The 24,596-nt window shown below is 38.2% G+C and overlaps 2 protein-coding genes across 3 annotated transcripts in view; one reads left to right on the forward strand and one right to left on the reverse strand.

Moving 5' to 3' along the window:
• Positions 1 to 1,450: 1,450 nt before the first annotated feature.
• Positions 1,451 to 18,971, forward strand: STARD4 (StAR related lipid transfer domain containing 4). Of its 2 annotated transcripts, none has more exons than XM_080804394.1 (6): positions 1,451 to 1,670; positions 9,705 to 9,819; positions 10,717 to 10,766; positions 14,565 to 14,691; positions 15,780 to 15,894; positions 17,202 to 18,971. In XM_080804394.1, exons 2-6 carry the CDS (start codon positions 9,715 to 9,717, stop codon positions 17,429 to 17,431), a joined length of 627 nt encoding a protein of 208 aa, XP_080660520.1. In that variant the 5' UTR covers positions 1,451 to 1,670; positions 9,705 to 9,714; the 3' UTR covers positions 17,432 to 18,971. The 2 variants fall into 2 exon arrangements, with proteins under 2 accessions (XP_080660520.1, XP_080660521.1); XM_080804395.1 differs by having other exon boundaries at positions 1,636 to 1,670; positions 9,708 to 9,819; positions 17,202 to 18,152.
• A 5,071-nt stretch (positions 18,972 to 24,042) lies between these two features.
• The window catches only part of CAMK4 (calcium/calmodulin dependent protein kinase IV), a 227,537-nt gene continuing 226,983 nt past the window's right edge, over positions 24,043 to 24,596 (reverse strand). The window contains exon 12 of the mRNA XM_080803344.1: positions 24,043 to 24,210. Within this exon, the coding sequence (XP_080659470.1) occupies positions 24,203 to 24,210 (8 nt within the window). The 3' untranslated portion in view covers positions 24,043 to 24,202. The remainder of the gene's footprint in view (positions 24,211 to 24,596) is intronic.

Genomic DNA, 24,596 nt, shown 5'->3' on the forward strand with positions numbered 1-24,596 from the left:
CAATAATTTCAGGTGGTGTGGAAAAGTGCTTTGTATTAGGTCTTACGTACTTTATACCTCAACGAATCACTTAAGACCCGCCCCCCCCAGGTAGGTGAGTTTTTCAGATGATTACATGTGAAATAATGGAGTAGTAATTACCAGCCAAATTATTATTCCTTTTATGGATAAGGTAACTTTTTTTTTTTAAAGACTTTATTTATTTGAGAGAGAGAGCTGAGCGAGAGAGCGAGCACACGAGGGGGGGCAGAGAGAGAGGGAGAAGCAGGCTCCCCACTTGAGCTGGGAGCCAGGCGGGGCTCATCCCAGGGTCCTGGGATCACCCACCACCTGAGCTAAAGGCAGACGCTTAACTGACCGAGCCACCCAGGTGCCCTGGATGAGGTAAGCTTTAACAATGAGGTAAGATTTTTGAAAACTGCCAATAATAACTAGCAAGTGGTGTTTAGTAATTCTTTCAATGACATCAACTTAAAAACTTATGAATTATTATTTGTTCTCACTGCCAAGTCTACCAAAAATGACTAACGGTGCAGCGCTGCATTCCTTAATACTCTTGGACCTCAAACCAAATAACCCAGTAACTATAATTTGTAAACACCCGATATTTTGTATTCGGATTTGCCAAACACCTTGTCAGATGAAAACCAGAATACTTCGCGAGGCTGTGAAAGCCACCTGCCACACCCCTCCTCTTCTCTATTTTCTTTTTCTTTTCTTTTTTTTTAAAGATTTTATTTATTTATTTGACAGACAGAGATCACAAGTAGGCAGAGAGCCAGGCAGAGAGAGGAGGAAGCAGGCTCCCTGCTGAGCAGAGAGCCCGATGCGGGGCTCGATCCCAGGACTCTGGAATCATGACCTGAGCTGAAGGCAGAGGCTTTAACCCACTGAGCCACCCAGGAGCCCCCTCTTCCCTATTTTCAAGGAGGTCTTCTGATCTCCCTTATCTGAGGGCAAACGTTTGGCGGAAGCTCAATTAGCTCTAAGTCATGGGAGGCGGAAGCACGAAGGATCCGTCATCCAGTGCCCAGGCGCCTTTTCTTCTCTCTCTCTCCCCCGCCCTTTTTTTTTAACCTGACTTTTGGTCCTGAGAGGAGGGAGTGCAGCCCCGTGATAGTACATCTCCACAGCCCTCTGAATTTAGGACAGCCTTATCCCGCACTGTAGTCATTCGCTCCCTCCCGTGTTCGTATTTCTCCCAGCTGGTTTCACTGCCTCGCAAAATTTTTTCGCCATTAACTGGTTGCGGGAAACCCGGCCGGAGCCTCACGCACCCGCCACCCCACACAGGCAGGGAACCCTGGCCCGACTCGCGCCACCCCAAACTCACGAGAAATCATTCCATTCCCAGCGACCAATCAGCGCTCCGCACGCTGCCGCGCCAGCCAATCCAACCAAACACACGTTGCCCCGGCCAATTTAGGCCACAAGCTCTTCGGGTGCACCCGGCGTCTAGCAAGGGACTTGGCTGGGTGATTTGCCTTCTTTCCCTGAAGGGCTTGTGTCTTCCCATTGGCTGTGAGCGGGGCGGCCCGTCGCCCATTGGCTCCTGCCGGCCCCGATGGGTGGGGAAACTTGGGGAGTTCTGGAGACTGAGTGTCGCCGAACGCTGGGAGTCTGGCACCGGCCGGAGCTCCTACTCTCTTACCGCGCCTCGTTCATCTCAGGTAGCCGTGGGTGCAGGCGCGGAGCCGCGGCGGAAGTGAGGCGGCCTGGAGGGAGGGCGTCGGAGGCGTCGGGGGCGTCGGGGGCGTCGGGGACGCTCTTACGGGGTGCGTTTTCCCCCGAGCGGCTCCGGCGAGCGGGGCGGGGGAGGCAGGTGGGGAGGTCGGGGGGTGGCGGACGCGGCGTCTGGGCAGGTGCAGACTTCGCCCGCCAGCCGCGGAAGGATTTCGGGGCTTGCACCTCGCCTCTCTGCACCGCTCACCAGTTTAAGGACTTGGATGTCTACTAGGCGTCAGTTTCTGCATCCGTTAAGTGGGGAAAGAGTAGTAATAACCTTGCTTAGGCCATGGTGAAGATTCACTAAGGTGGCGTTCCTTGAGGGGCACAGTGCTTCCTGGTTCGTAGTAAATGCACCGACAACGTAGGGTCCCATCTTCCCACAGCAAGCGTTGGCTGAGGTGATATTGATAAGAGGCAGTGTTTTCTAGGTTTACTATCTTCTAGCTTCCGTCCTAAATGTATCAACTCATGTAATTCCTCAATAAATCAGTGTTACCGTTATCCCTAATATGCAGTTAAGAAAGATTACCTGAGCTATTTTGGGATCCGGAGCCAGGACAAAATGACAGATTTAGTGTAATGTCAGATTTTTTATGTAAAGTCTCTTACAGCTTGTGAGCAACTTCCGGTGTTTTACAGAAGAGACTTTAGACTCCGAAGGCAGAAGTCCTGAGTTGGAATTCTGTCTCACTCCATCACTTATTAGCTGTGTGATCTCCAAGTGATTTAATTTCTTTGTTGTTAACTTTCTCTGCAAAATAAATAGGATCAGCTTTTAAGATTGTGAATTGTGTTAAATGAAATAATACACTTTAACGTGGCCAGGAAGACTGATCACGTAGTAGATGATCAATAAATGTTAGCTATTAAATTAAAAAAAGGATTAGAGCATTAGGAGCTCAAACATGAACTCAAACTTAAAGGTGAAATAGCATTAGAATTTAATATTGTCTTAAATGTTGTAAAAATTCTCAACATTGTTGTAAAGCTTATGCTAGAATACGCTAAAGTGAGTACTGAAATGGAGGGAAGGGCATTTTGCATTTTGCAGAAGTGGGCTCCACTGTTGGATTCCTGCTACAGACAGTATCAAAAATGAGAAATTACTGTATTTGACTGAGTTGGAATAGCTAAATTACAAATTCAAGATTGGAAATCAAGCATATGCTGAAATTTTTATGTGAGGTAGAAAATATAATTTAATTTACAAAGTCTTGGTTTCTACAACATCTTGGGGGAAAATCTATAGCATGTTTAATTGAAGCTATTTACATAAATAAAAGCCTTATCAGTTGGGAAATGGAAGTTTAAACAATTCTGATAATAGCTTAAAACGTGAATTCTGACTTCATTATACTACATAGGTACGAACAGATTTTTATGACATTCACTTTTTATTAGAGGTTAAAATGTGTATTATGTTTCATATTTTAAAATAGAACCAGTGGCCATCTCCCTGGGATGTAAATTTGATGAAAACTTGAGTTGTATTGGCCAAAGACTATGGTGCTGATAGATGGCCACAAGACAATTTCTGACTTTGGCAGGCTGCTGCCTTTACAATGGCAGCCACTGTCCACACTAGTGATCATTCTGAAGACATGGGCATAGAAACATGAACAAAATGGTTAAAGTAAGGGGAAAAAATTTAAAAAAAAATAAAGTAAGGGAAAAAAGTGAAGGTGGACATTACTGAGGACTGAGTAATAGGACTGTCAAAAGTATATGGCCTTTTTGAAGGAGCTCCTAGATTCTGATATGATTAAATGGTAATCGTTCTCTGAAATGTAAGTGATTGAGTTGGAGAGTTTCCTGATGTAGGTCAAGAAAGGGAATGAATTAGTAAGAGGGAGTCCAGAATAGTATTTAAAACATTTTCCAGGGAGCCTCAGTGACTCAGTCGGTTAAGTGTCTCTGCCTTCTACTCAGGTCATGATCCCAGGGTCCAGGGATAGAATCCTGCATCGGGTTCCCTGTGCAGTGGGGAGTCTGCTTCTCTCTTTACCCTTTCCCCGTGCTTGTGATCTCTCTCTCTCTCACACCATCTCTCCCAAATAAATACATAAAATCTTTAAAAAAAAAAAAAAACACAACACTTTCCTTACATTCTCCATAGGTGGAGACTGCAGTAGAGCATATTGTATGCTTTCCTTTCAATTAATGGGGGTACTCTGTTTTATTAGGAGAGCATCAAGACCTTGATAATAACCCCAATACTGCTTGCTCCCCAATTCTGGAATATATTTCCAGAGATATGTCACGCTTGCCCACACACAGATAGTTTAGACAGTAACCATTATTCTCTTTTGGACTTGATCTTGATGAAAAAAATCCATGCAAGAATGAACTGCCTGGTTAAATACTTCATTGGGCTGAAAAAGAGCTCTCTGAGTTTACACTTGTTTCTTCTCCTTCTTTCGTACCTCCTACTCCACTACTCTTAAAAGAGGCTCATTAATAATTTTTAATGTTTTAACTTTGTTGTTGTTGTAATTCAGAGTTTATTTAAAGGGTGGAATAAGTCAACTTTGAGAGCAAAACCTGGATTACATCCATTTCTGTAGTTCTAGGACCTGGTAGATACTAGATGCTTGGTAAATAAAATAGTAGACTTCCTTGAGAAATTGCTGTATTTAATTATGACAGTGGAATTTTTAGTCATGCAAAAGCTTAAGGATGATTGGTGTAAACAGGCTCTTCTTCGATACCTTGAGGTCTTCCATAAGTGAGCCTAGTAGCTCACTGTCTACCTATTTTTCCTACTTTTGTTTACTGGGTTCCTACTGCATGCTAGACATAGGAGTATAACAGACTAAGTCACATTTACTGCCACAAAAGGTTTATAGTTAAATTGGAAAAGATGACAAGTGAATAAGTACAGAGTTGTTTTGAGAAACATTGGTGGGGTCGGGGGAAGCAAACCTAGTCTTTAGGGGAGTCCAAGAAAGAAGAGTAGAAATTAGGCAGTGACGCTCAGCCAGATCATAAAAGGGCCCATAAGCCATTTCAAGGAGTTTGGACTTCATAGTGATCAGTAAGAGGGAATGATTACTAAGGTAAGCATCTTAAAGATCCAGATTCTCATCTTTATAGGTAGTTTTTATTGCTTATATTTGTGTAATGGATTTATACAAAGATAACATCATCTGTGATGATAGCATTTTTACATTCCATCTTTGATGAAATAGCTTACCTGCCAACCACAGGAACCTGGCAGGCAACCTTTGGATTTAAAGAATATTGTTTAACCATAATGATCCCAGCAATAGATACGTTAGTTTTTCAAGTCTTCTCTAAGAATTTGTGCTTGTTTATAACATATCGTTGATTAAGGTCATTGTGCCAGCTATCAAGTTGGCAGTCTCTTTTTTTTTTTTTTAAGTTGGCAGTCTCTTGAGGAGAGATGGGATATTTTCCTGACTGCCACACTGCTTGAATGAACTTATCCACTTTTAATCGATGGGTGGGTTCTATATTTGTTATATATTTTGCATCACTTACATCACTTACGTAGATCCTAAATTCTGTTTTATTGAATTTTCTATATATACTTTCCCATGTTTCCCATATTTCCCATATTTTGGGATATACCACCCCAAAATATGCCATTTGGAATAAGGATTATTTTGAACTGAAGGCAATTCAGCAGCAAATGCAGAAAGAGCTGTTTTCCCTCCCTCTACTACCTAAAAGTAAAGCATAAATTTCCCTTTGTGAAGGTCTTCCCTCTCCTCTCCTATACTAGGAGGAGAACAACTCATTACTGGAGGTAGAGCTGGCACCAAGATTGTCTGAACAAACAAACTTTACTACAATAACCTTTCTTTTCTACTGATTTTCTCATAATTCACCACTCCTAGAAGCCCAAATCCCTTTTCTTTGTCTTGTCACTTTTCCACAAGTTACTGCCTTTTGTTAGAATGGGGTATAAGTCCTAAGTCTAAGTGCTTTTTTTGGGTCTCCATTTCCTTCTTTTTTGTGAAGGCCTCTATGTATATAAAAAATAAAATATTAACAGCAAATAAAATTTGTGTGTCTTTTGTACTGTTAATATACCTTCTTTCAGTTTAATTTGCAGGTCCCAGAGACAGAATTTAAGAGAATAGAGAAAAAGGTTTTTTCTTCCCCTACAGTTCTATATCATCTTGTTTATAATTTTTAATAGCTTGCATGCTTTGTTCTATGCTATTTAAATACTGACTACAATAGTGATTTATTTCTGTCATCTTTAGTTTTTAGATAGTGTTTCTCAACCCTGGCTGAATAACAGAATGATCAGCGAGGCTTTTTATAGAACCTAGATTTTTGGGGCCTACTCCAGAATAGGCCCACCGAATCACACTATCTGGCAGTGGGCCCTGATATCTAACATCTAAAAACAGTGTCACAAAAAGTCCAGAGGCAGATAGAAGTTAAAATGGTAAAGGCAAATCTTACTCAAGGACTATTGTGATAGGGGAAAAGATAACTCAGTATGGAATTGTACCCTGTTCTGGAAATGCCTGGGTGGCTCAGATGGTTAAGCCTCCAACTCTTGGTTTTGGCTCAGGTCATGATCTTGTAGTCATGGGGATCGAGCCCTTTGTCTGGCTTCATGCTCAGCATGGAGTCTGCTTTGAATATTCTCTCTCCCTCTGCTCCCCACCCTGCTCTCTCTCAAATAAATAAACAAAATCCTTAAAAAAAAAAAAAAGAAAAAAAGAAAAAAGAAAATTACATTCCATTCTTTTTTTTTTTTTTTTTAAGATTTTATTTATTTATTTGACAGAGGTCGCAAGTAGGCAGAGAGGCAGGCAGAGAGAGAGGAAGGGAAGCAGGCTCCCCACTGAGCAGAGAGCCCAACGCAGGGCTCGATCCCAGGACCCTGGGATCATGACCTGAGCCGAAGGCAGAGGCTTTAACCCACTGAGCCACCCAGGCGCCCCTTACATTCCATTCTTAATACAACAGAGACAGTGGGGATTTGTAGCCAAGGAGCAGGATAGGTGTCAATGGATGGGAAATCGCTAAGAGGAAACATTAGGGGTAAGGGTTCTCACTAAATTGACTTGAGGGTTCTTGCTGAATGCAGAGCAGCATGCAGAGATCAAGGGTAGGATGAGGAATTTTTAAGGTGAGGGGTGTTTCAGTAAGCTAGCTCAGCAGGTTTCTTGCTAAACTGAACTTAGGAAGCCAAGGACAAGCCCAAGAACAAGGCCTGGTCAAAAAGAGGACTCAGAGGAGCCTAGAAAGGGATCTTTGTCAACAGCTACAACTACAAAATATGACAAAGGGGATTCTGATGTATGCAACTGTAGGTGAGAATTACAGCCTTTTTCACATAGAAGTTTGAGGCTTGACATTTCATTTAGATCTTTTCTTGATTTCCTATTTAGTAGTAACTTGATGGTTCTGTAAATCATGCAGCTTTTTCCCAGAAGCTTTTTCTATATTCTTTTATTGGAGTGCACCAAGGAACCTAAAGTATACAAAATTAAGACCAAATAATTCTTGCTTTGAAGTGAACACACTTCACCAAATATTAAGGGCCTATTATGTTCCAGGCAGCGTTTTAGTAGGTAGGGATATTGTGCTAAACAAGGCAGTCAAAGGCTCGTGCTCTATTAGTTAGGGATGTGATGGTAAAAGGGTAGAATTCAGTATACCAATAAAAAAACAAGTTAATTTTAGATTGTGATAAGCACTATGAAGAAAATAAAAGAAGGATGTAATGGAGACTTGGAGAAGGCTGTATTAAGATAGGTTTAAAGTGAAATTGTCGTTTCAGGTTGTTATGAGTCATGCTCAGATTTGGGATCTAATAATCCAGGCAGAGGAAATAGCAAGAACAAAGCCCAGAGTCAGTGACAAGTTTGGCCTATTTGAGGGGCAGAAAGAAAATAAGCAGGACAATAATATTCTAGGCAATGAGACCTGGTGGTGTGAATAGGAATCTCTTAATTTCTTTTAAGGGTGATTCCTAGGCTTTGTCTTTGAGCCACTCGCTCAATTCCATTTTGAAAGGAAATGGTTGAGGGGCACCTGGGTGGCTCAGTGGGCTAAGCCTCTGCCTTCAACTTGGGTCGTGATCTCAGGGTCCTGGGATCGAGCCCCGCATTGGGCTCTCTGCTCGGTGGGGAGCCTGTTTCCCCCTCTCTCTTCTATCTTCCTCTCTGCCTACTTGTGATCTCTCTCTCTGTCAAATAAATAAATAAAATCTTAAAAAAAAAAAAAAAAGGAAATGGTTGTGGCCTAGGTGGCTCAGTCAGTTAAGTATCTGACCCTTGATCTCAGCTCAGATCCTGATTTTAGAGTCCTGAGTTCAAGCCCCATGTTGGGCTCTATGCTGGGTGTGGAGCCTATATTAAAAAATAAATAAATAAAAATAAAGTAAAATACAAGTAAATTGTTAAGATGGAGAAGACTGAGTTAAATTAAGGGAAGCCTAGGGTAATAGCCATTAGAATGAAGCTCTAACTAGGCTTCTGGATCTGAGACTTTGGAGTCCTATTTCTCTCCCCACTTCCCCTTCTCTCCAGTCTTTCCACATTTCAGACTCAAGATAACCAGAGTTTTTACATGCTTGCATGTTGATCAAAGGCTCCCAGAGCAATTAGTCTAAAAGAAACCTGCAAAACCTTCATGGACTTTCCTAACCCAGCCTAGGAAGTCGTACAGTCACAGACTACCTCTTGATGGGAAATGTACTAAAGAATTTGCAGTAGTGTTTTAAAACTGTCACATTACAGAAGGCTTCATTATATTGTTTATTATCTTTAAGGTTAACAATCATTTTGGGCGCCTCGGTGGCTCAGTGGGTTAAAGCCTCTGCCTTCGGCTCAGGTCATGATCCTGGGGTCCTGGGATCGAGCCCCACATAGGGCTGTTTGCTCAGCGGGGAGCCTGCTTCCCTTCCTCTCTCTCTGTCTGCCTCTCTGCCTGCTTATGATCTCTGTCTGTCAAATAAATAAATAAAGTCTTAAAAAAGGTTAACAATCATTTCTCTTTAGAAACAATCTTGGAAAGTAGCTTATCTTTGGAATTAGTAATGATATAGTACTTTTCTTTTTTTATATGGTTAAAATTATTGCCTTAAAATTATGAACCATTTGTTTATACTGTACTGATCGTTCTAAAAGTCTTCATATGACTTCCTTATACAGATACCTTACTAAATCTTACAGCACTTCATCAAATGAAATAAAATATTGCACATGGTGCAGTTCTTCAAACTTTAGAAGTTGTTCAGAGTTCTGTAACCCTAACCTGCAAGAATGTGTGAACAGGTTTCTAGTTGTGCTTGTCATTAGTTTTCTAGAATGAGTCCTAAATCTGTTGGTTGTTAAATTAAAAAATTTAATGGCTGAGGGGCGCCTGGGTGGCTCAGTGGGTTAAAGCCTCTGCCTTCGGCTCAGGTCATGATCCCAGGGTCCTGGGATCAAGCCCCACATCGGGCTCTCTGCTCAGCGGGGAGCCTGCTTCCCTTCCTCTCTCTCTGCCTGCCTCTCTGCCTACTTGTGATCTCTGTCTGTCAAATAAATAAATAAAATCTTTAAAAAAAAAAATTTAATGGCTGAAACTCCAAAGACTTTGTAAAAGAATTTATTCCTTGTGTATTTATTTTTGTAGTTTGGAAACAGCAGTATTTTTTTCTTTAAGTCATCTCGAATTCTAAAATGTATTTCTTTTTATTATATTCCTTTAGAAAGGAAATGAGGATTGTAGTTTATTTTTATATGAGTGATTTTAATAACTTAAAATGTGTGATGCTCATCCTTGGCTTGGTGTTACTCATCTTGGGAACTTTTAGGGAAAAAAAAACCTATGCCCAGGTCCTACTCTCAGAGATTCTGATTAGTTGATTGGGAGTGGGATCCAGGTGTAAGTATCTTTTATGGCTCCCCAGTTGATTCTCTTATGAAGCCAGATTTGAGACTCAGTAGTCTACTGCTGCAAATTGTGGTATTTGCTGATGCTAATCTTTGTCTTTGTAACAGAAGAAAAAAAATGGAAGGCCTGCCTGATGCTGCTGCTTTTGCAACTAGACTTAAGAACACTCTCATACAGTATCATAGCATTGAAGATGATAAGTGGCGAGTTGCCAAGAAAACGGTAAATTATTTAAATTACCTCTTATGGCATTTATCTTCTATCCAGTGAGATGGTTGATGACTTTCAAAATGCTAAGGGAAAATGGGGACCATACTTTGGGTGGATGGCAGGATAAATAATTAAGCTCATAAAGTTGGTGGTTTGACATCTCACCAAGGCAAAACAGTAATCCTGTACTGCTTTCATTACTTCTTTAGATATTGGACATGAGAATAGACAGTCAAACAGGAGCCTAAAGAATAGCTTCTAAAGTTAACATATAAAATGTAACATGTATTGATAGTTTGAAATAGTTTCAGATATGTCAACAAGCCTCTGAGGGTGGCCAATTAGTATGCTTTTCTACTGGTATAACTGGTCCAAACTATCACATGGCTGAGTGTTGACAGAGCCAACCCTGGAACCCAGGACTCTTCAGTGTAGTACTCTAGCTAGTCTGATATTCAGAATTTCTTGGGAAATGATCAGAAAAAAGATGTAGGGATGAATTCAAGGTAGCACTGTCATTATAGATGTGAATTGTTTGATTTTTAAAAAGATATAAGCAAGTTCAGAATGAAATATTTACCATTCCTCTTGTCTTGGGCCAAATGTGTCTGTAATGGTAAATAGATAAGATTAGAGTGAGCAAATAATAATGGCCGGTGAGGATCTTAAGGTTTGCATCTCATTAAGCTACTGAAAAATCTGTTTTGGACATCTGTACTTCAAGCAAAATGTAAAGAACTTTAGGGTACAGAAGAAATTCAAGTATGGATCAATTGATGGTATAAGTGACTTTTATGTATCTCTAAATGCAAAGACTGATGCTGTAGAATTTGAAATTGTCAGTTTTGTATCCAAAGTTCCACCTAAGTAATGATTTATGCCCTTTACACTATTTTTTTATTTTTCTAGAAAGATGTAACAATTTGGAGAAAACCTTCAGAAGAATTTAATGGATACCTGTAAGTAAATTCTTGTAATTTTAGGTACATTGCCAGACTTCATATATATATAAATGACCACTAAATCATCATTGCCACTAATATTTGGCTTTTAAGATTTTAAACTTTCTGAGAAGCATATCACCTTATGAATTCAAAGCCTTTAAAGTGTCCATATTCCTTGTGGACTGAGTTGGTAGTAAGGGAAATCATAAATAATGATATCAAATGGCCAAAAAAAATCTTAATTTCTTAGCACAGTGTATAACCCTTTCTAGTATTCTTCTATATTTACTCAGTGCTATAGCATACTTGAAGAATTTATCTTAGAGATGCCTGGGTGGCTCAGTTGGTTGAGTGGCTGTCTTTGGCAAAGGTCATGATCCCGGGATCCTGGAATCAAGTCCTGCATTGGGCTCCCTGTTCAGCAAGGAGTCTGTTTCTCCCTTCCCTCTGCTGCTGCTGCTTGTGCTCGCTAAATAAATAAAATCTTAAAAGAAAAAGAATAATTTGTCTTAAAGAAATCATAAGACAGATAATAAATACATATCTCTTTCATCACAGCATTACTTATAATATTAAAAATTACAAACAACTTGAATAATCAATAGTCATAAAATGGTTAAATTTTGAAACATGTTTTTTTACAGTCTTTAAAAACTGTGTTTTCAAATATTAGTTTAAAACACAAGAAAATCCTCAAGATGTAAAGTGAATAAAGCAGAATATGTAACTGCATGTAGCAGAATTGTGAGTTGACTTTAATTTTCATATATTAAAATGTTTTTACTTAACACCAAATACACACCTCTAGATGCCCATTTTATAGGTAATTTCTATTTCCAGTTTTTGATATTTGCATATAGGTGAACACGAATTTATGCTTTTTACCAGAAAATTAATACTGTTTTTTAAAGCCAGTAGAGACTGTTGCCTTGTATAATTGGAGTGGAATGTTCATATCCTTGGCACTCTCAGTCCTTTTAAAAATGAAACTGTGGGTCCCACTTACTATATGTTCTCGAGTATAATACCAAAGATAGCATTTCCAGAAAGATGAGTTATACGATATTTATGATGAGGGCGAGGAAACTGGAGTTGTGGATTAAGCATTGTAAGCAAGTGTGAAGTTAATGCTTTAGATCACTGATTGGCAGTGGGGGTTGAAAAGCACAAAATGTGCCGAGGGAGCATAATGCTTGGTAATTTAAGAGGATTTCATTGAAGAGTTAGTGTACGAACCAAGCTTTAAAGGAAGAATGGGTTATTTCTTAGGGAACGAAGGACTGATTCGTATTCCAGGCAGAGGGGATTGCATCTATTACATAAACACAGATGGGAAACACTCTAAGGAGTTTGTTTAGGGAAGTAGAAGTGATGTTTGTATAGCTGGAGCATAAAGTATGAGGGTAGGGAGAGCATATGTCTACAGGATTTTTGAATTCTGAAGTAAGGAATTCAATGTTGTGCTTACCTTTGCTCAACCCTTACTCCCACCTCCCAGGTCCTCAGAGATTTTGAACTTAATCTGATAGCCCTGTGAAAAATGTAAATGATCGCATGGAGAGTTTAGAGAAGAGGTCTTACCCTCAGAGTCTATGGCTAGCTTCTTGACGTTTCCTCAAGATCATAAACATAATTTTGTGTCAATGTTATATTCCTGGGAAGATTTTTTTTTTCCCCCCAGAAACTTAAAGAGATGTGATCCAAAGAGCCAGAAATGGTTGCAGTGTTGAGCTGGACACAGAGTGCCCAAACTAAGGACATAGTATGGGAGTCGAAAAGGGCAAGTGAATGTGAAAGGGATCTAGTGCTGGTGGTGGTGATAATAACTAACATTCATTGAGAGCAGATATTGTTCTAAGCACTTTACATTTATGAAGTCATCTTGATAGAACATGGTGACTTTTGTTCTGACTGTTGAAATAGGATCAAGAGAAAAAGAAGTGTTAAAAGTTGAATCCCAGATGTCTAATTTGGGATTAATTTGTGTTGCCCTATTCCCACCCTCCACCCCAAGTCAGAGAACACAGGAGGGAAGATCAGGTTTAGGATGGGGGAGATCATGTAAGTTTGAGCTGGAAATACTTACAAAATGATAAAACAGCTTCAGATGCTTTAAAAAAAACTTTGAAAAAGACCTGCCCAAAATGTTACTGATAGGGGCGCCTGGGTGGCTCTGTGGTTTAAGCCTCTGCCTTCGGCTCAGGTCATGATCTCAGGGTCCTGGGATCCAGCCCCGCATTGGGCTCTCTGCTCAGCAGGAGCCTGCTTCCCCCTCTCTCTGTCTGCCTCTCTGCCTAGCTCTGATTTCTCTCTGTCAAATAAATAAAAAATCTTAAAAAAAAAAATGTTACTGATAGAGTTAAAGCTAATCTATCTCTTCATTTCTTCTTTTTTCTTTCCTCCCCAGAAGTAACTACTACTTCAAAGTGTGTATTCCTGTTTTATGCTTTGACCACATATATGTGTGTGTGTGTGTGTGTTTTTCCTTTAGTAATTTGCTTTTGATTTTTTTCCATTTAATACAGTGTTTTTTTCAGGATTTAGCCAGGTTGTTACATGTAGATCTTTTCTTTTCACATTCATATGAAAATATTACGATGTATTTACCTGTGTTTGTAAATTTTTAGGTTGTTGACAATTCTTCCTTATAAAATAACAGTGCTATAGTAAACTTCTTTAGTATATGTCTCCTTCAACACCTGTGTGATTTTCTTTGGGTGTGCTTCATTCAACTACACTAGACATTGCAAATTAATTGCTCTCTAAAGTGGTGGTAGCCGTTTGAGAGCTCTCATTCCCTTCCATTCAATACTTGTTATGTTTTTACTCTGCCAATTTCAGGGGTATAAGATGGTATCTTGTTAGTATTTACTTGAGTACAAGTGAAGTTGAGCATCTTTCCTTAATTTATTGACATTTCTGATCAATCTTAACATATCTTTTGTAGTTATTTTCTTTGGATTATCTTTTTCTCATTGGTTTATAGGAATTAATTATGTATACTCTAGAATAATTATGTCTGTTTATATGTGTTACACATTCGTTCTTCCAGTCTATGGCTGGCTTTTGAAGAAATTACTTATATTGTCATTTGTGGTGTACAAGTTTTTAATTTTAACTGTCTTGCATTTTTTTGTATTTTTGTTTGTTTTATGTATTCAAGAAATCCCCCTGTATCCTGAGGTCACAAAGGTGTATTTTTATCAAAGCTTTAAATTTTATGTAGTGGTCTTTAGTCTGTCTGGAAGTAATTGTTTTGAATGGTGTCAAATAGTGATTCAGTTTTTAATTTATTAGTGTAAGTATTGAATCAAAGTGCCATTTAGGGAATAGTACATCCTTTCCCCACTGATCCATAATGCCACCTCTGAAATATGTCAAGTTCTGATATTATTCATGAGTCATTCCTCTGTGTGCTATTCCTGGATGACCTATTTTTCTGTTCCTGTAAAGTTTTTGAAAGTCAGAGTAAAAATATGTGTACACTAGTAACATCTTAGAGCATAACTGAGAAAAGAATTGCATACAGAATAAATGAAGCATGAGTGTTGTATGGACTGTTTTCAGTTACACTGTAACATGAAGGTACTTTCCTATGTTCATTTAATTTAGACTTCAGATCACTTGTTAGATTTGAGGGCAAATACATTCTGATAAAATAATTGATAGAACTTATGAGAAAAACTTTTGGGATTTACTCCCTTTACAAAAATCTTAATTAACTTTTCCTTTGTTTGAAGTTAGCTCTGAACTATGAGGGCATACTGAAATTTTTCTTTCTAACAGCATTTGACCTTAATATTTTTTCTCCAGTTTCAAAGCCCAAGGTGTTATAGATGACAGCGTCAATAGTGTCATAGACCATATACGCCCAGGTCCCTGTCGCTTGGATTGGGATAGCTTAATGACTTCAATGGATATTTTGGAACACTTCGAGGAGGTATTTATTGAGAAACATTACTTCAGATTTTGTGTGTGTGCCTGTAAGAGAGAGCATGTGAGTGTGAGTATGGGCACCCACTTATATTCATTGCTTGGAGAGTAAGTAGTCATGGCAGAGATCTCACTGGGGAATCCTTGCTGCCTTTTAAAAAGCTTGAGCTTTCTCATATTAACTAATGAGTATTAGTCAGAACTGAGTTTGTTTTCCACAGTAGCGCTACCCTTGCTGCTTAAGAAAACTGCCAGCATCTTTAATTGTAAAACTGAACTTGAGGGGCGCCTGGGTGGCTTAGTGGGTTGAGCCTTTGCCTTCGGCTCAGGTCGTGATCCCGGGGTCCTGGGATTGAGCCCTGCATTGGGCTCCCTGCTCAGCAGGGAGCCTGCTTCCCCTTCTCTCTCTGCCTGCTTCTCTGCCTACTTGTGATCTCTCTCTCTCTCTCTCTCTCTGTGTCAAATAAATAAATAAAATCTTTAAAAAAAATTTAAAAAAAACCCTGAACTTGAGGTTCTGAAATCTAAAATTCTAAAGACAACACCATCATATGCAGGTTTCTAGGTAATCATATGTAGGTTTTTCCACTAATGTTAAGCCAAAATCAGAGACCAAAGATAAAAATGCAACCTTAGGCATTAGAGAATGATGTAACCAAAGTGTTTTTTTTTTATTTCTTTCTATTTTTTTATTTTTGTTAATTCATTCTTCCCATGTTTAAATTTCTTTATTGAAACATTTGGTATTTTAGTCCAAATATTTGTGGATTTTATCCTAAACACCTGTAGTCTACACCACCTACTTCCATGTTGAATATCATACAGGATACAAAGCCACTGCATTGAGTTAGAGATTTAGATACTGGGTAACTTACCTCTTTGTATTTTGGTCACGTACCTTATTCATGCCCATAAAATGGCAGTGAGATTTAGAATAGAGATTTAAACCTGTCAGCATCGCTGTAAGAATTATTATTAATAATAATTATAAATACATTTTCAATGAATCTTAGTTTTTTACTAAGGGTTAAGTTATGATATATGAGTCCATATATGTTTCCTAAGTAGTAATACCTGTTACCTGTTCTCTTTCAGAATTGCTGTGTGATGCGTTACACTACCGCTGGTCAGCTTTGGAATATAATTTCCCCAAGAGAGTTTGTTGATTTCTCCTACACTGTGGGCTATGAAGAAGGGCTTTTGTCCTGTGGTAATGATCTCAGAACATTATGATTTCTTTTTTTTTTTTTTTTAAAGATTTTATTTATTTATTTGTCAGAGAGAGTGAACACAGGCAGACAGAGAGGCAGGCAGAGGCAGAGGGAGAAGCAGGCTCCCTGCTGAGCAAGGAGCCCGATGTGGGACTCGATCCCAGGACGCTGGGATCATGACCTGAGCCGAAGGCAGCTGCTTAACCAACTGAGCCACCCAGGCGTCCCTATGATTTCTTTTCATTTGTTTTAAATATTTGAGGTTTCTTGGCTGGATGTTTCTATGTGAGATATATTTTCAGCCTTCACACTTATTTTATACTAAGCTTTGCAAATGCTACATCATAGGAATTAAAATAACAATATCAAGAAGGGTTTTGAAATCTTTCTGGTAAGTTTTTATTCTCAGTTATGTGGTATCCTCCAGGTCACTGCTGAGAAATATGAATCACATGCCTGCCTCTGAGAAAGGGTTGTAGTAAATAGATTAAGTCACTCTCAGAAAACAGCTTCTTGGTCATATACATAACATACTGATATGTGTTAGAATATTTTTCCTTCCTTGAGCTATGTAATATTTTTCTTCTAAAAATGAAGACTACTGGGCACCTGGGTGGCTCAGTGGGTTAAGCCTCTGCCTTCAGCTCAGGTCATGATCTCAGGGTCCTGGGATCGAGTCCCACATCGGGCTCTCTGCTCAGCAGGAAGCCTGCTTCCCTACCCCCACCCCCACCCCCCGCCTGCCTCTCTGCCTACTTGTGATCTCTCTCTCTATCAAATAAATAAATAAAATCTTAAAGAAAAAAAGAAGAATACTGCTATTAGAAGGCTCCTGATTTCTAAAATATATCTATAGGGAAATCAGTCTTTTTCTGTGCATAGAATATACTTGAGTTGGCAGTTTTAGGTAAATATCTACTTGTTTACTCTTAACCAGCCAGTACCAAAGTTGGATGTAGTAGTGTCTTTAGGGAGTAGTGGTGGTACTGTCGTTTTGATTTTGGGCACCTTGAGGCCTGGATGCTACAGCCAAGATTCGTAGTTTCCAAGGAGTTACCAAGATGACATAATGTTACCTATTCTGATGGGATTAGAAGTTTCCCCATTACCTGTAGCCCTCTGCCAGAATTCTACTTGATAAGTATCTTTTTCATTCTTCCATGGTCACTCTTGGGGCTTAGTTTTCATCTACATGGATAAGAAGAAAAAATATTTAAACAGGAAATCTGATAATATTGTTTAATGAGAATTATAGACTAATCTCAGTCACTGCCATTAATGGTGTTATTTTAAAATTTCCTTATAGGGCTAAGTGTTGACTGGAATGAAAAGAGACCAGAATTTATTCGTGGCTATAACCATCCCTGTGGTTGGTTTTGTGTTCCGCTTAAAGACAGTCCACACCAGAGTCTTTTGACAGGCTACATTCAGACGGATCTGCGCGGGATGATTCCTCAGTCTGCAGTAGATACAGCCATGGCCAGCACTTTAATCAACTTCTATGGTGATTTACAAAAAGCCCTACAAAAGGCATAATACGTTTAAACTTGTAGTACGATAGTCCCCCCGAATCAACTTTTTCTCTCAGCTTCATGGCCTGTGAAAATCATCCTTTCCTTTCTTCTATGTAGCCTGTAGGAAAATTTGATATTATTTGCTGGCTTATTTTATTCCTAAAGTAAATAGTTATCTAAGAGGGGGCATTTCCATTTTCTTAGGCAGTGATTTGCATGGTGTTTGATACAGCAGTGTGTCTAAGCATGGGGAGTCTGACAGACGTCCATGAGGAAGTAGTATACTTCTTTGACCTGAACTCTTAAGAAACTGAATATTGCCTCAGTATGAATATTTTGGCTACTTGGGAATTAGAGAAAGCACAAGCTTCATGCTGTTAGTTAAAAATCATCTGTTTTAGAGATTTATGAACATTTTCTAAGTTTTAACTATTTTCGGAAGTTAAATATTAGTGCTTTACTTTTGGTATGCTCTGTGAGTTTGCCAATATCTTGGACTAAAAAAAGGTTCTTTATATTTTATAAAGGTGAGCTTCATTGTCAGGTGACTTGTACTACTTTAAGTATTAAAAAAATAAGAAGTAGAAAAAGAATAGATACAGTAAGAATAGATGCAATTCAAATACAATTGTTTTGATACCTAGATAACATTATTTTGTGGATATCTTTAAAAATGTATTTGTATCTTTCCATGCATTTATTTTGGAAGGTCTAAAAAGCATTTATGCATGAATAAAACGTACAAAAAACATATGTGCTGGGGACACCACAGTGATTGGATTGTGTGAACTGGCTGGTGGTATCCTATATTCACCAACAGCAAATTGTCTAGAAAGCAAATTCAGTGAGAGTTTTGTTCACTTTTCAGTTTGTTGTTTTTTTTTTTTAAGATAAGCCCTCGAGAAATAGCTTTTAATTCTGAGAAGTATCCGATATTCTGTAGGAAAATAATCACATTTTCAGTCTTACGTGATCCATGTTCATGTTTCAGTTTTGAAGTATCACTCACTTCATAAAGTATTTCTAACCACATCATAAACATTCATAGTTGTAATATAACTTCAGTCTGGAACTTTAACAAATACATTCATAGATTTGTCCACATGCCTGGATGAGTCATTTTAGACCTAGCGTGGATTATATTAGGTCCCTTGCTTCTGTGGCTGCCTTAAATGAACATTCCTGAATGATTTTAACATTCCAGATGATTCTTTGGCTTTTGAATAATCACCTGGTTTACTTCTTAAATGAGACCTTGAGGCAACTCAGTATATCCATGCAAATGTTTGTATTTATATTTGTGTTTGGGCACATGTTTTGAAATCAATCTTCCTGTTCAGTGTGAATTCTTCATGTGGTACTTACTGTAACCATTGTTTTGTTTCTTCTTCTTCTTCTTCTCCTTCTTTTATTAATATGGGTTTTTTTTTTATATTCTAGTATTCTGTTTTGGTGAAATGCCAATGGATGTCCAATTATAGGGTGCCCAGACTGTGTGAGGCATTTGCGATAAGATTGCCTGAGCTGGGTACCCCTAAAGCAAATAAATTGTCCCCTCAGCGACTCTAATGTTCCCTCTTTTTCAACTTATACCTCAATTAGTGATCACATAATCTACTGTTGAATTGGATCCATTGCACATAAAAGGACCCTCATGGAAAAAAATTTGTTGCAATATTGAGTCATATGATAGATTGAAAATAAAATTTGAATCACCAGAAATTTATATGCGGTTTCTAGATGGCACTTTAGATCTGCTGGGCTCTAGTTGGCACTTTTTTTTTTTTTTTTAAACAGCTTTATTGAGGTATAATTTACAGCTGTACAACTTAACTGGCTGGAAGTATACAATCCAGTGATTTGAATACATTTATAGTTGTGTGGTCATCACCACAGTCCAATTTTAGAACATTTCTAGCAACCAGAAAGACCCTTTTTGCCTGTTTGCTGACTCATCTGTAACCAAAGTTTCGCGCACTTGCCGATATACAGAAGATGAAAAAGATTAGAGCAGGTTTTATCTGGTTTTGTTTTTAAGCGTAGAGGCATAGTTGATTCTAAGCTCAGGCCTTTTGCAGTAATGGATGATTAAATATGTTATCTCAAATACCATAATTATACAAAAAATTAATGATACGGGTTGGGATTAATATTAACATGTAATTGAGTCTGCTGTTTCTGTAGCAGTGCTATAGAATAGAAAAATAATGTGAGCCATATACTATGTAATTTAAAATTTTCTAGTAGTCACATTAAAAAGATAAAAAGAAACTGCTGGTGTTAATTTTAATAATATCGTTTATTTAACTCAGTAGATCCCAAATATTACCATTTCACCATGTAATCAACGTAAACAATTATTTTTTTTTTTTTTTTTTTTTTTTTTTAAAGATTTTTTTTTTTTTTATTTATTTTATTTGACAGAGAGAGAGAGATCACAAGTAGGCAGAGAGGCAGGCAGAGAGAGTGAGAGAGGGAAGCAGGCTCCCCGCCAAGCAGAGAGCCCGATGCGGGACTCGATCCCAGGACCCTGAGATCATGACCTGAGCCGAAGGCAGCGGCTTAAACCACTGAGCCACCCAGGCACCCCAACGTAAACAATTATTAAGAGAGTTCATATTATTCTTCTATACTAATTCTTTGAAATCTGGTGTGTATTTTACTAATTTGGTTTAGCCACATTAAATGTACATTGTCCACATCAGGCCACTGGTCTGCACTGAATAGCACAGGCCTGTAGTATATGTACTAATTTATCTTTTTACAGTATGAAGTAATGAATTTCATGGAATTACACTTTTAAACACAAAATGTTTTCTGGTCTGGAGCCTTCAGTGCTTGCTAAATGGGGACTTTTGAATGTTAGAAATAAGTCAATAACTTAATAAAATAAAAATTATAGCCAAAAAAGCCCTTTTCCTTTAAAGATAATTAACCCTTTTCATAAGGCAATGAATGAAACAAAAAAATATAGTCTGCCTTGTTGGGTGGTTGATTATTTTCTCTAGCTTATAGCTAGTTTGCATTAGAAACCTATTTATGCAGGAAATATTGGCATAGTACTGTTTCCAGTACACATTACCTATTTTTTTAAGAACATTAGTTTCATATAAAAAAATTGTGATTTATCATGTGATATTTTGCGTGAAGTTTTAGTTTGTATTGATAACTCTTGATTATCCCTTGAAGTTTAATGCAATACTCAGCAAAAATAATTGTGGGAACTTAGTGTCTGCAGTGATGTATAATATGAACTGCTAGAGTATCTTCTTTTTACTGTTCATTGAGGTTGGATATATTTGAAATTGTAGATTTCTACATGTAAAATTATTTCCCAGTAAAAATACTTTTCTTTCTTTTTCTTTCTCCTCCACCTATCTTTACTAACTGAAGGGCATATTATCAGCACTCATGTTGAATTAATTTCACATTTCAAACTAAAAATTCTGTAATTGAGGTTGCCTCTGGGGAAGATAGGAAAACATTGCACAATTTAAGCCCTTAATTGTTTGTCAAGCTTTTGGATATGAGTCATTTCTTTTGATATAGGTAAGAGCTTTACCTGTTGACTCAAGAGCACACTGGCGCCCTTAGAATCAGTGGTTAAAATCCAGATCCTTTTACTTAAATGGATCCTGCAGCTCTCTCCACCTTATGGATAAATTTTGAAACCCAGAGGAGTTAGCAGACTTTACCAGGTTTCCATCAGAATGTGTGTCGGATAATCACTTGTCTGGTGTATCTCCCTTGCCTTTCTTACTTAGCAGCTTCTAGAGGGTGGGATCTGAGCATATAAGAAACACAGGAAGTTGTAATTTTAGTTTCTTCATTATTTTGTTGTTTCCAAAGATTTTACATGTATAAATAAAAGTTCATCTCATACAATTCAATAAAAGCTATACTATATATAAATTTTATTTTTTAAGAAGTTTATAATTCTTTTATGAGCCAATATGTAAAACTTGAACCTTTAATAAACTAAAAGCGTGTTTTAATATAAATAAGCTGTGTATTTATTTTTAAATTGGTATGAAAAATATCAGAATAAATTACTGGACACTCTTATCATCACTGATACAGTCTAAGTTGCTTTAACTTTCAATATTGAAAAATAGTTTCTCATATGTGAACTTAAAATATGTAATGTAACTCCCTATATTCTTACAAAAGAAAAATAAAAACTGGAAAATAAGGATTAATAATTCATATGCTAATCCCTCACCAGAGTCTCATAGAGTATTAGCCCAAATACTGCCGAATTTTCGTTTGCTATTGTATAGCCAGGATGACAAAGGTGTCCTTCCCTTATGGTAACATATACACAGGGTTTATGGTACACATATTTAAATAATTGTGTTAACTTGATTAAAAATTGTGATCATTTCATTTGAAGTTGAAGAAAGCTGGAAGTGATGACACAAAGAGACTCGATCTGTGTTACCAGGAAGTAATTACGATGCTGTGGGCAGGATGCAATAGAAAAATGACTATTAAATGGTTTAAACAAACCGAGTTATTTTTCTCATTTAATAATGAATCTGGATATAGGTAATTTGGTGTTTATCAGCTCAAAGATGTCAGGGCCAGAGATCCTACAGTTCTCTTTCTCTCATAATGATAAGATGCTTGACTAGCCATGAAACTGACATGCGCATTCAAGTTAAGCAGCAGGGGAAGGCTTGACACCACCCATTGGTCTCTCTTATCAGGAAAGCAAAAACTTTCCCAGGAACCTTCACTAGCTTTCCTTTCCAGTAGCCTCTGCCCCATGACCACCACCCCTTGCTGAAGGGGTGGTTGGGAGGCAAGCATAAGGATTTCCAGCCCCTTGAAGAGAGGGAAGAGAGGGATGGTGATGAATGATTCTTTGGATAACCAACCATAGCATCTTTTAGTGGATCATCTCTGGAAAGTGGGTGTAAGCCTCCTTCAGATGTCAATAGGAAACTGATAGTCTACCAAAACAAATGAAAATAGCAAAGTAGTCATTTGCTTCATGAAAAACTTATTGGACTGCTTTTTCATGGCAGACACCACATACCTGTCCTTAGAAGCAATGGTGCGTCTTCTGTACATGGTTCATTAATGGCTGGAATCACATGGCAGTCAACAGGCATGACCTTTGTTTCTATTACCCCGTAATATTTTCGGATTATATAATAGATATTACTATATTACAGATAATAATAGGAAATGTTACTTTATTCCTCTGGAGCAAAGGATCTACTACGGACGAAGGCTTCTGTAGCTATGAGATGACAGAAAATTGCCAGAAAACAGGAATTGCCAATGTGTCCCAGGAGGTGGAGGGTAGAGCCATGCGAGCTGTGTAATCAGCTGTGCAGGTAATTAAGGGGCTGTGCTGTTCTGCTGGTAAAAATGTTGGAAGCGTAGCATGAAAGTACTAAATAAGGCTTTTTATTCCTTATTTGGATAGTGTTCTTTTCCAGGAACTGTACCTTCCAACTTAATTTTGCTTTTGTGACATCCCTTACATAAAAAAGCAGCTGATTTTTTATTAAAGGAAGTGGTCCAGAGATTGTACAAAAACAAGGTTGAAATAAAAATGTTTATATAATTAAAAATGGACTTGCAGATGGGAGAGGGTTTTTCTTTCTTTCATTTTTTTTTTTTTTTTTTTCTCTAGCATTTCCCTCAGTTGAGAAATCACTGTTTAGGATAAGTGTGTCTCCACAAAGCAAGGATTTTGGACCTGATGGTAATAGCAAGCTACAGTTCGGAAAGGAAGCCTTTTCCCCTCAGATGTTTCATACAAATGACTGAAGGGCCACGCTCAAGACTTGCAGCTCCTTTTACAACTCAAGCAATCAGCTTCCTCAGAGTGAACGTGCACTTTTTTGCCTCATTCTCAGGTCCTGTGGGTTTGCAAGCATCATGAAGTGACCATTAAATACCATTTGGTCCAGCAACTAGCAACTCCACATCAGGATTATTTCCTTAGGATAGATTTTCCCCAACACAGAAGAGGCTTTATGTACTATTACTGAGGAAAGAAAAAGAATTGAGACTGAATCATTATGCAAATATAATAAATGTTTGTGAAGATTCTATAGAGATGGTTGTGCTATAGGGATACGTTGGTACAAAAAATTTACAATACGATTACAAGTCTGTAAGAAAAAAGTAAACTAATGCTAGAGGAAAAACAACAGTGCTTGCCTTTGGAAGGTGTTATGGTGACTTTGTACTTTTCTATAATTTCAAATTTTTATAATGGAAAATCTGTTTTTCTATGAAGTGCTGCATTTAACTTTTATCCAGTGAACAGATTTTCCAGCAGTGAGAGCACTAGGCTAGGAGATGAGCAACCCAGATCTGTTTTCTTCTCGCCACTAACTGTGACCACTAACTGTGACCTCCCTGGATCTCACTTCTCTTTAATAAAAATGAGCTTGTTGGATTAAATAATGAGTAAGGTCCCCTTTTAATTATAATAATTTTATGACCTTCATGACATCACTGTATAGTGTTTAAAGATGCTGTGAAATTCAGTGTAATTTTATCTCAGAGAATGGGAAAATAATTCAACTCTCTATTTCACAGGTATGGAAAATGTCCATTGTGTCACTCTCAAATTTCAGTAATGCTTCAAATGACAGAATGCAAACTTTTGGTGGGCTCTTACATGATTTATTATCATACCGCACATGCAAATTGCTTTACAGAGTTCGCAGCAGGCAGGTATATATGCTTCTTTTGGCATGCTCTGACATAGCTGGGTGAACGTAACACAAAGTAACATTGGCCCTGCCACATGTCACATATTCTTCTTTCATGTTCCTAGGAAACACCAAAAAAATGAGCATGTTTAGTCATTTAATCAGGTTATCCAACCTGAGTCCAAGAAGAAGCAGTTGTCTACGGCTCTCATGTCATCCGCCCCAGGCTTTGGGCAGCTGAGAGCGCCAAGGACTCTGTGTCCCATCTGTGGGGAGCAGGGACTCACGATCAGTCACTGCCACTGAAGAATAGGGAAGCTCAATCAAAAGCAAACAGGCATGATTTTGATGAATTCTCTACAAACATTTTCGGTATTTACATTATGGCCTAGGTCAGCTTACATGTTTATCTAAAAAATATTGTAATAGATCTCTGTATGAAGGAGTCAATAGCACCATTTTGACAGATTTTAGAAATGAAATGTTCACAGCTCCTTTTTCAGTACT

This window comes from Martes martes, assembly GCF_963455335.1.
Source record: "Martes martes genome assembly, chromosome: 5".
Lineage (NCBI taxonomy): Eukaryota > Metazoa > Chordata > Mammalia > Carnivora > Mustelidae > Martes > Martes martes.

Bases quoted from the DNA above. Each gene is read 5' to 3' on its own strand.
- STARD4 (XM_080804394.1), top strand. From the start codon at position 9,715: ATGGAAGGCCTGCCTGATGCTGCTGCTTTTGCAACTAGACTTAAGAAC. The intron at 9,820-10,716 runs GTAAATTATTTA...TTATTTTTCTAG, and splicing joins GGCGAGTTGCCAAGAAAACG to AAAGATGTAACAATTTGGAG. The intron at 15,895-17,201 runs GTAATGATCTCA...ATTTCCTTATAG, and splicing joins AGAAGGGCTTTTGTCCTGTG to GGCTAAGTGTTGACTGGAAT.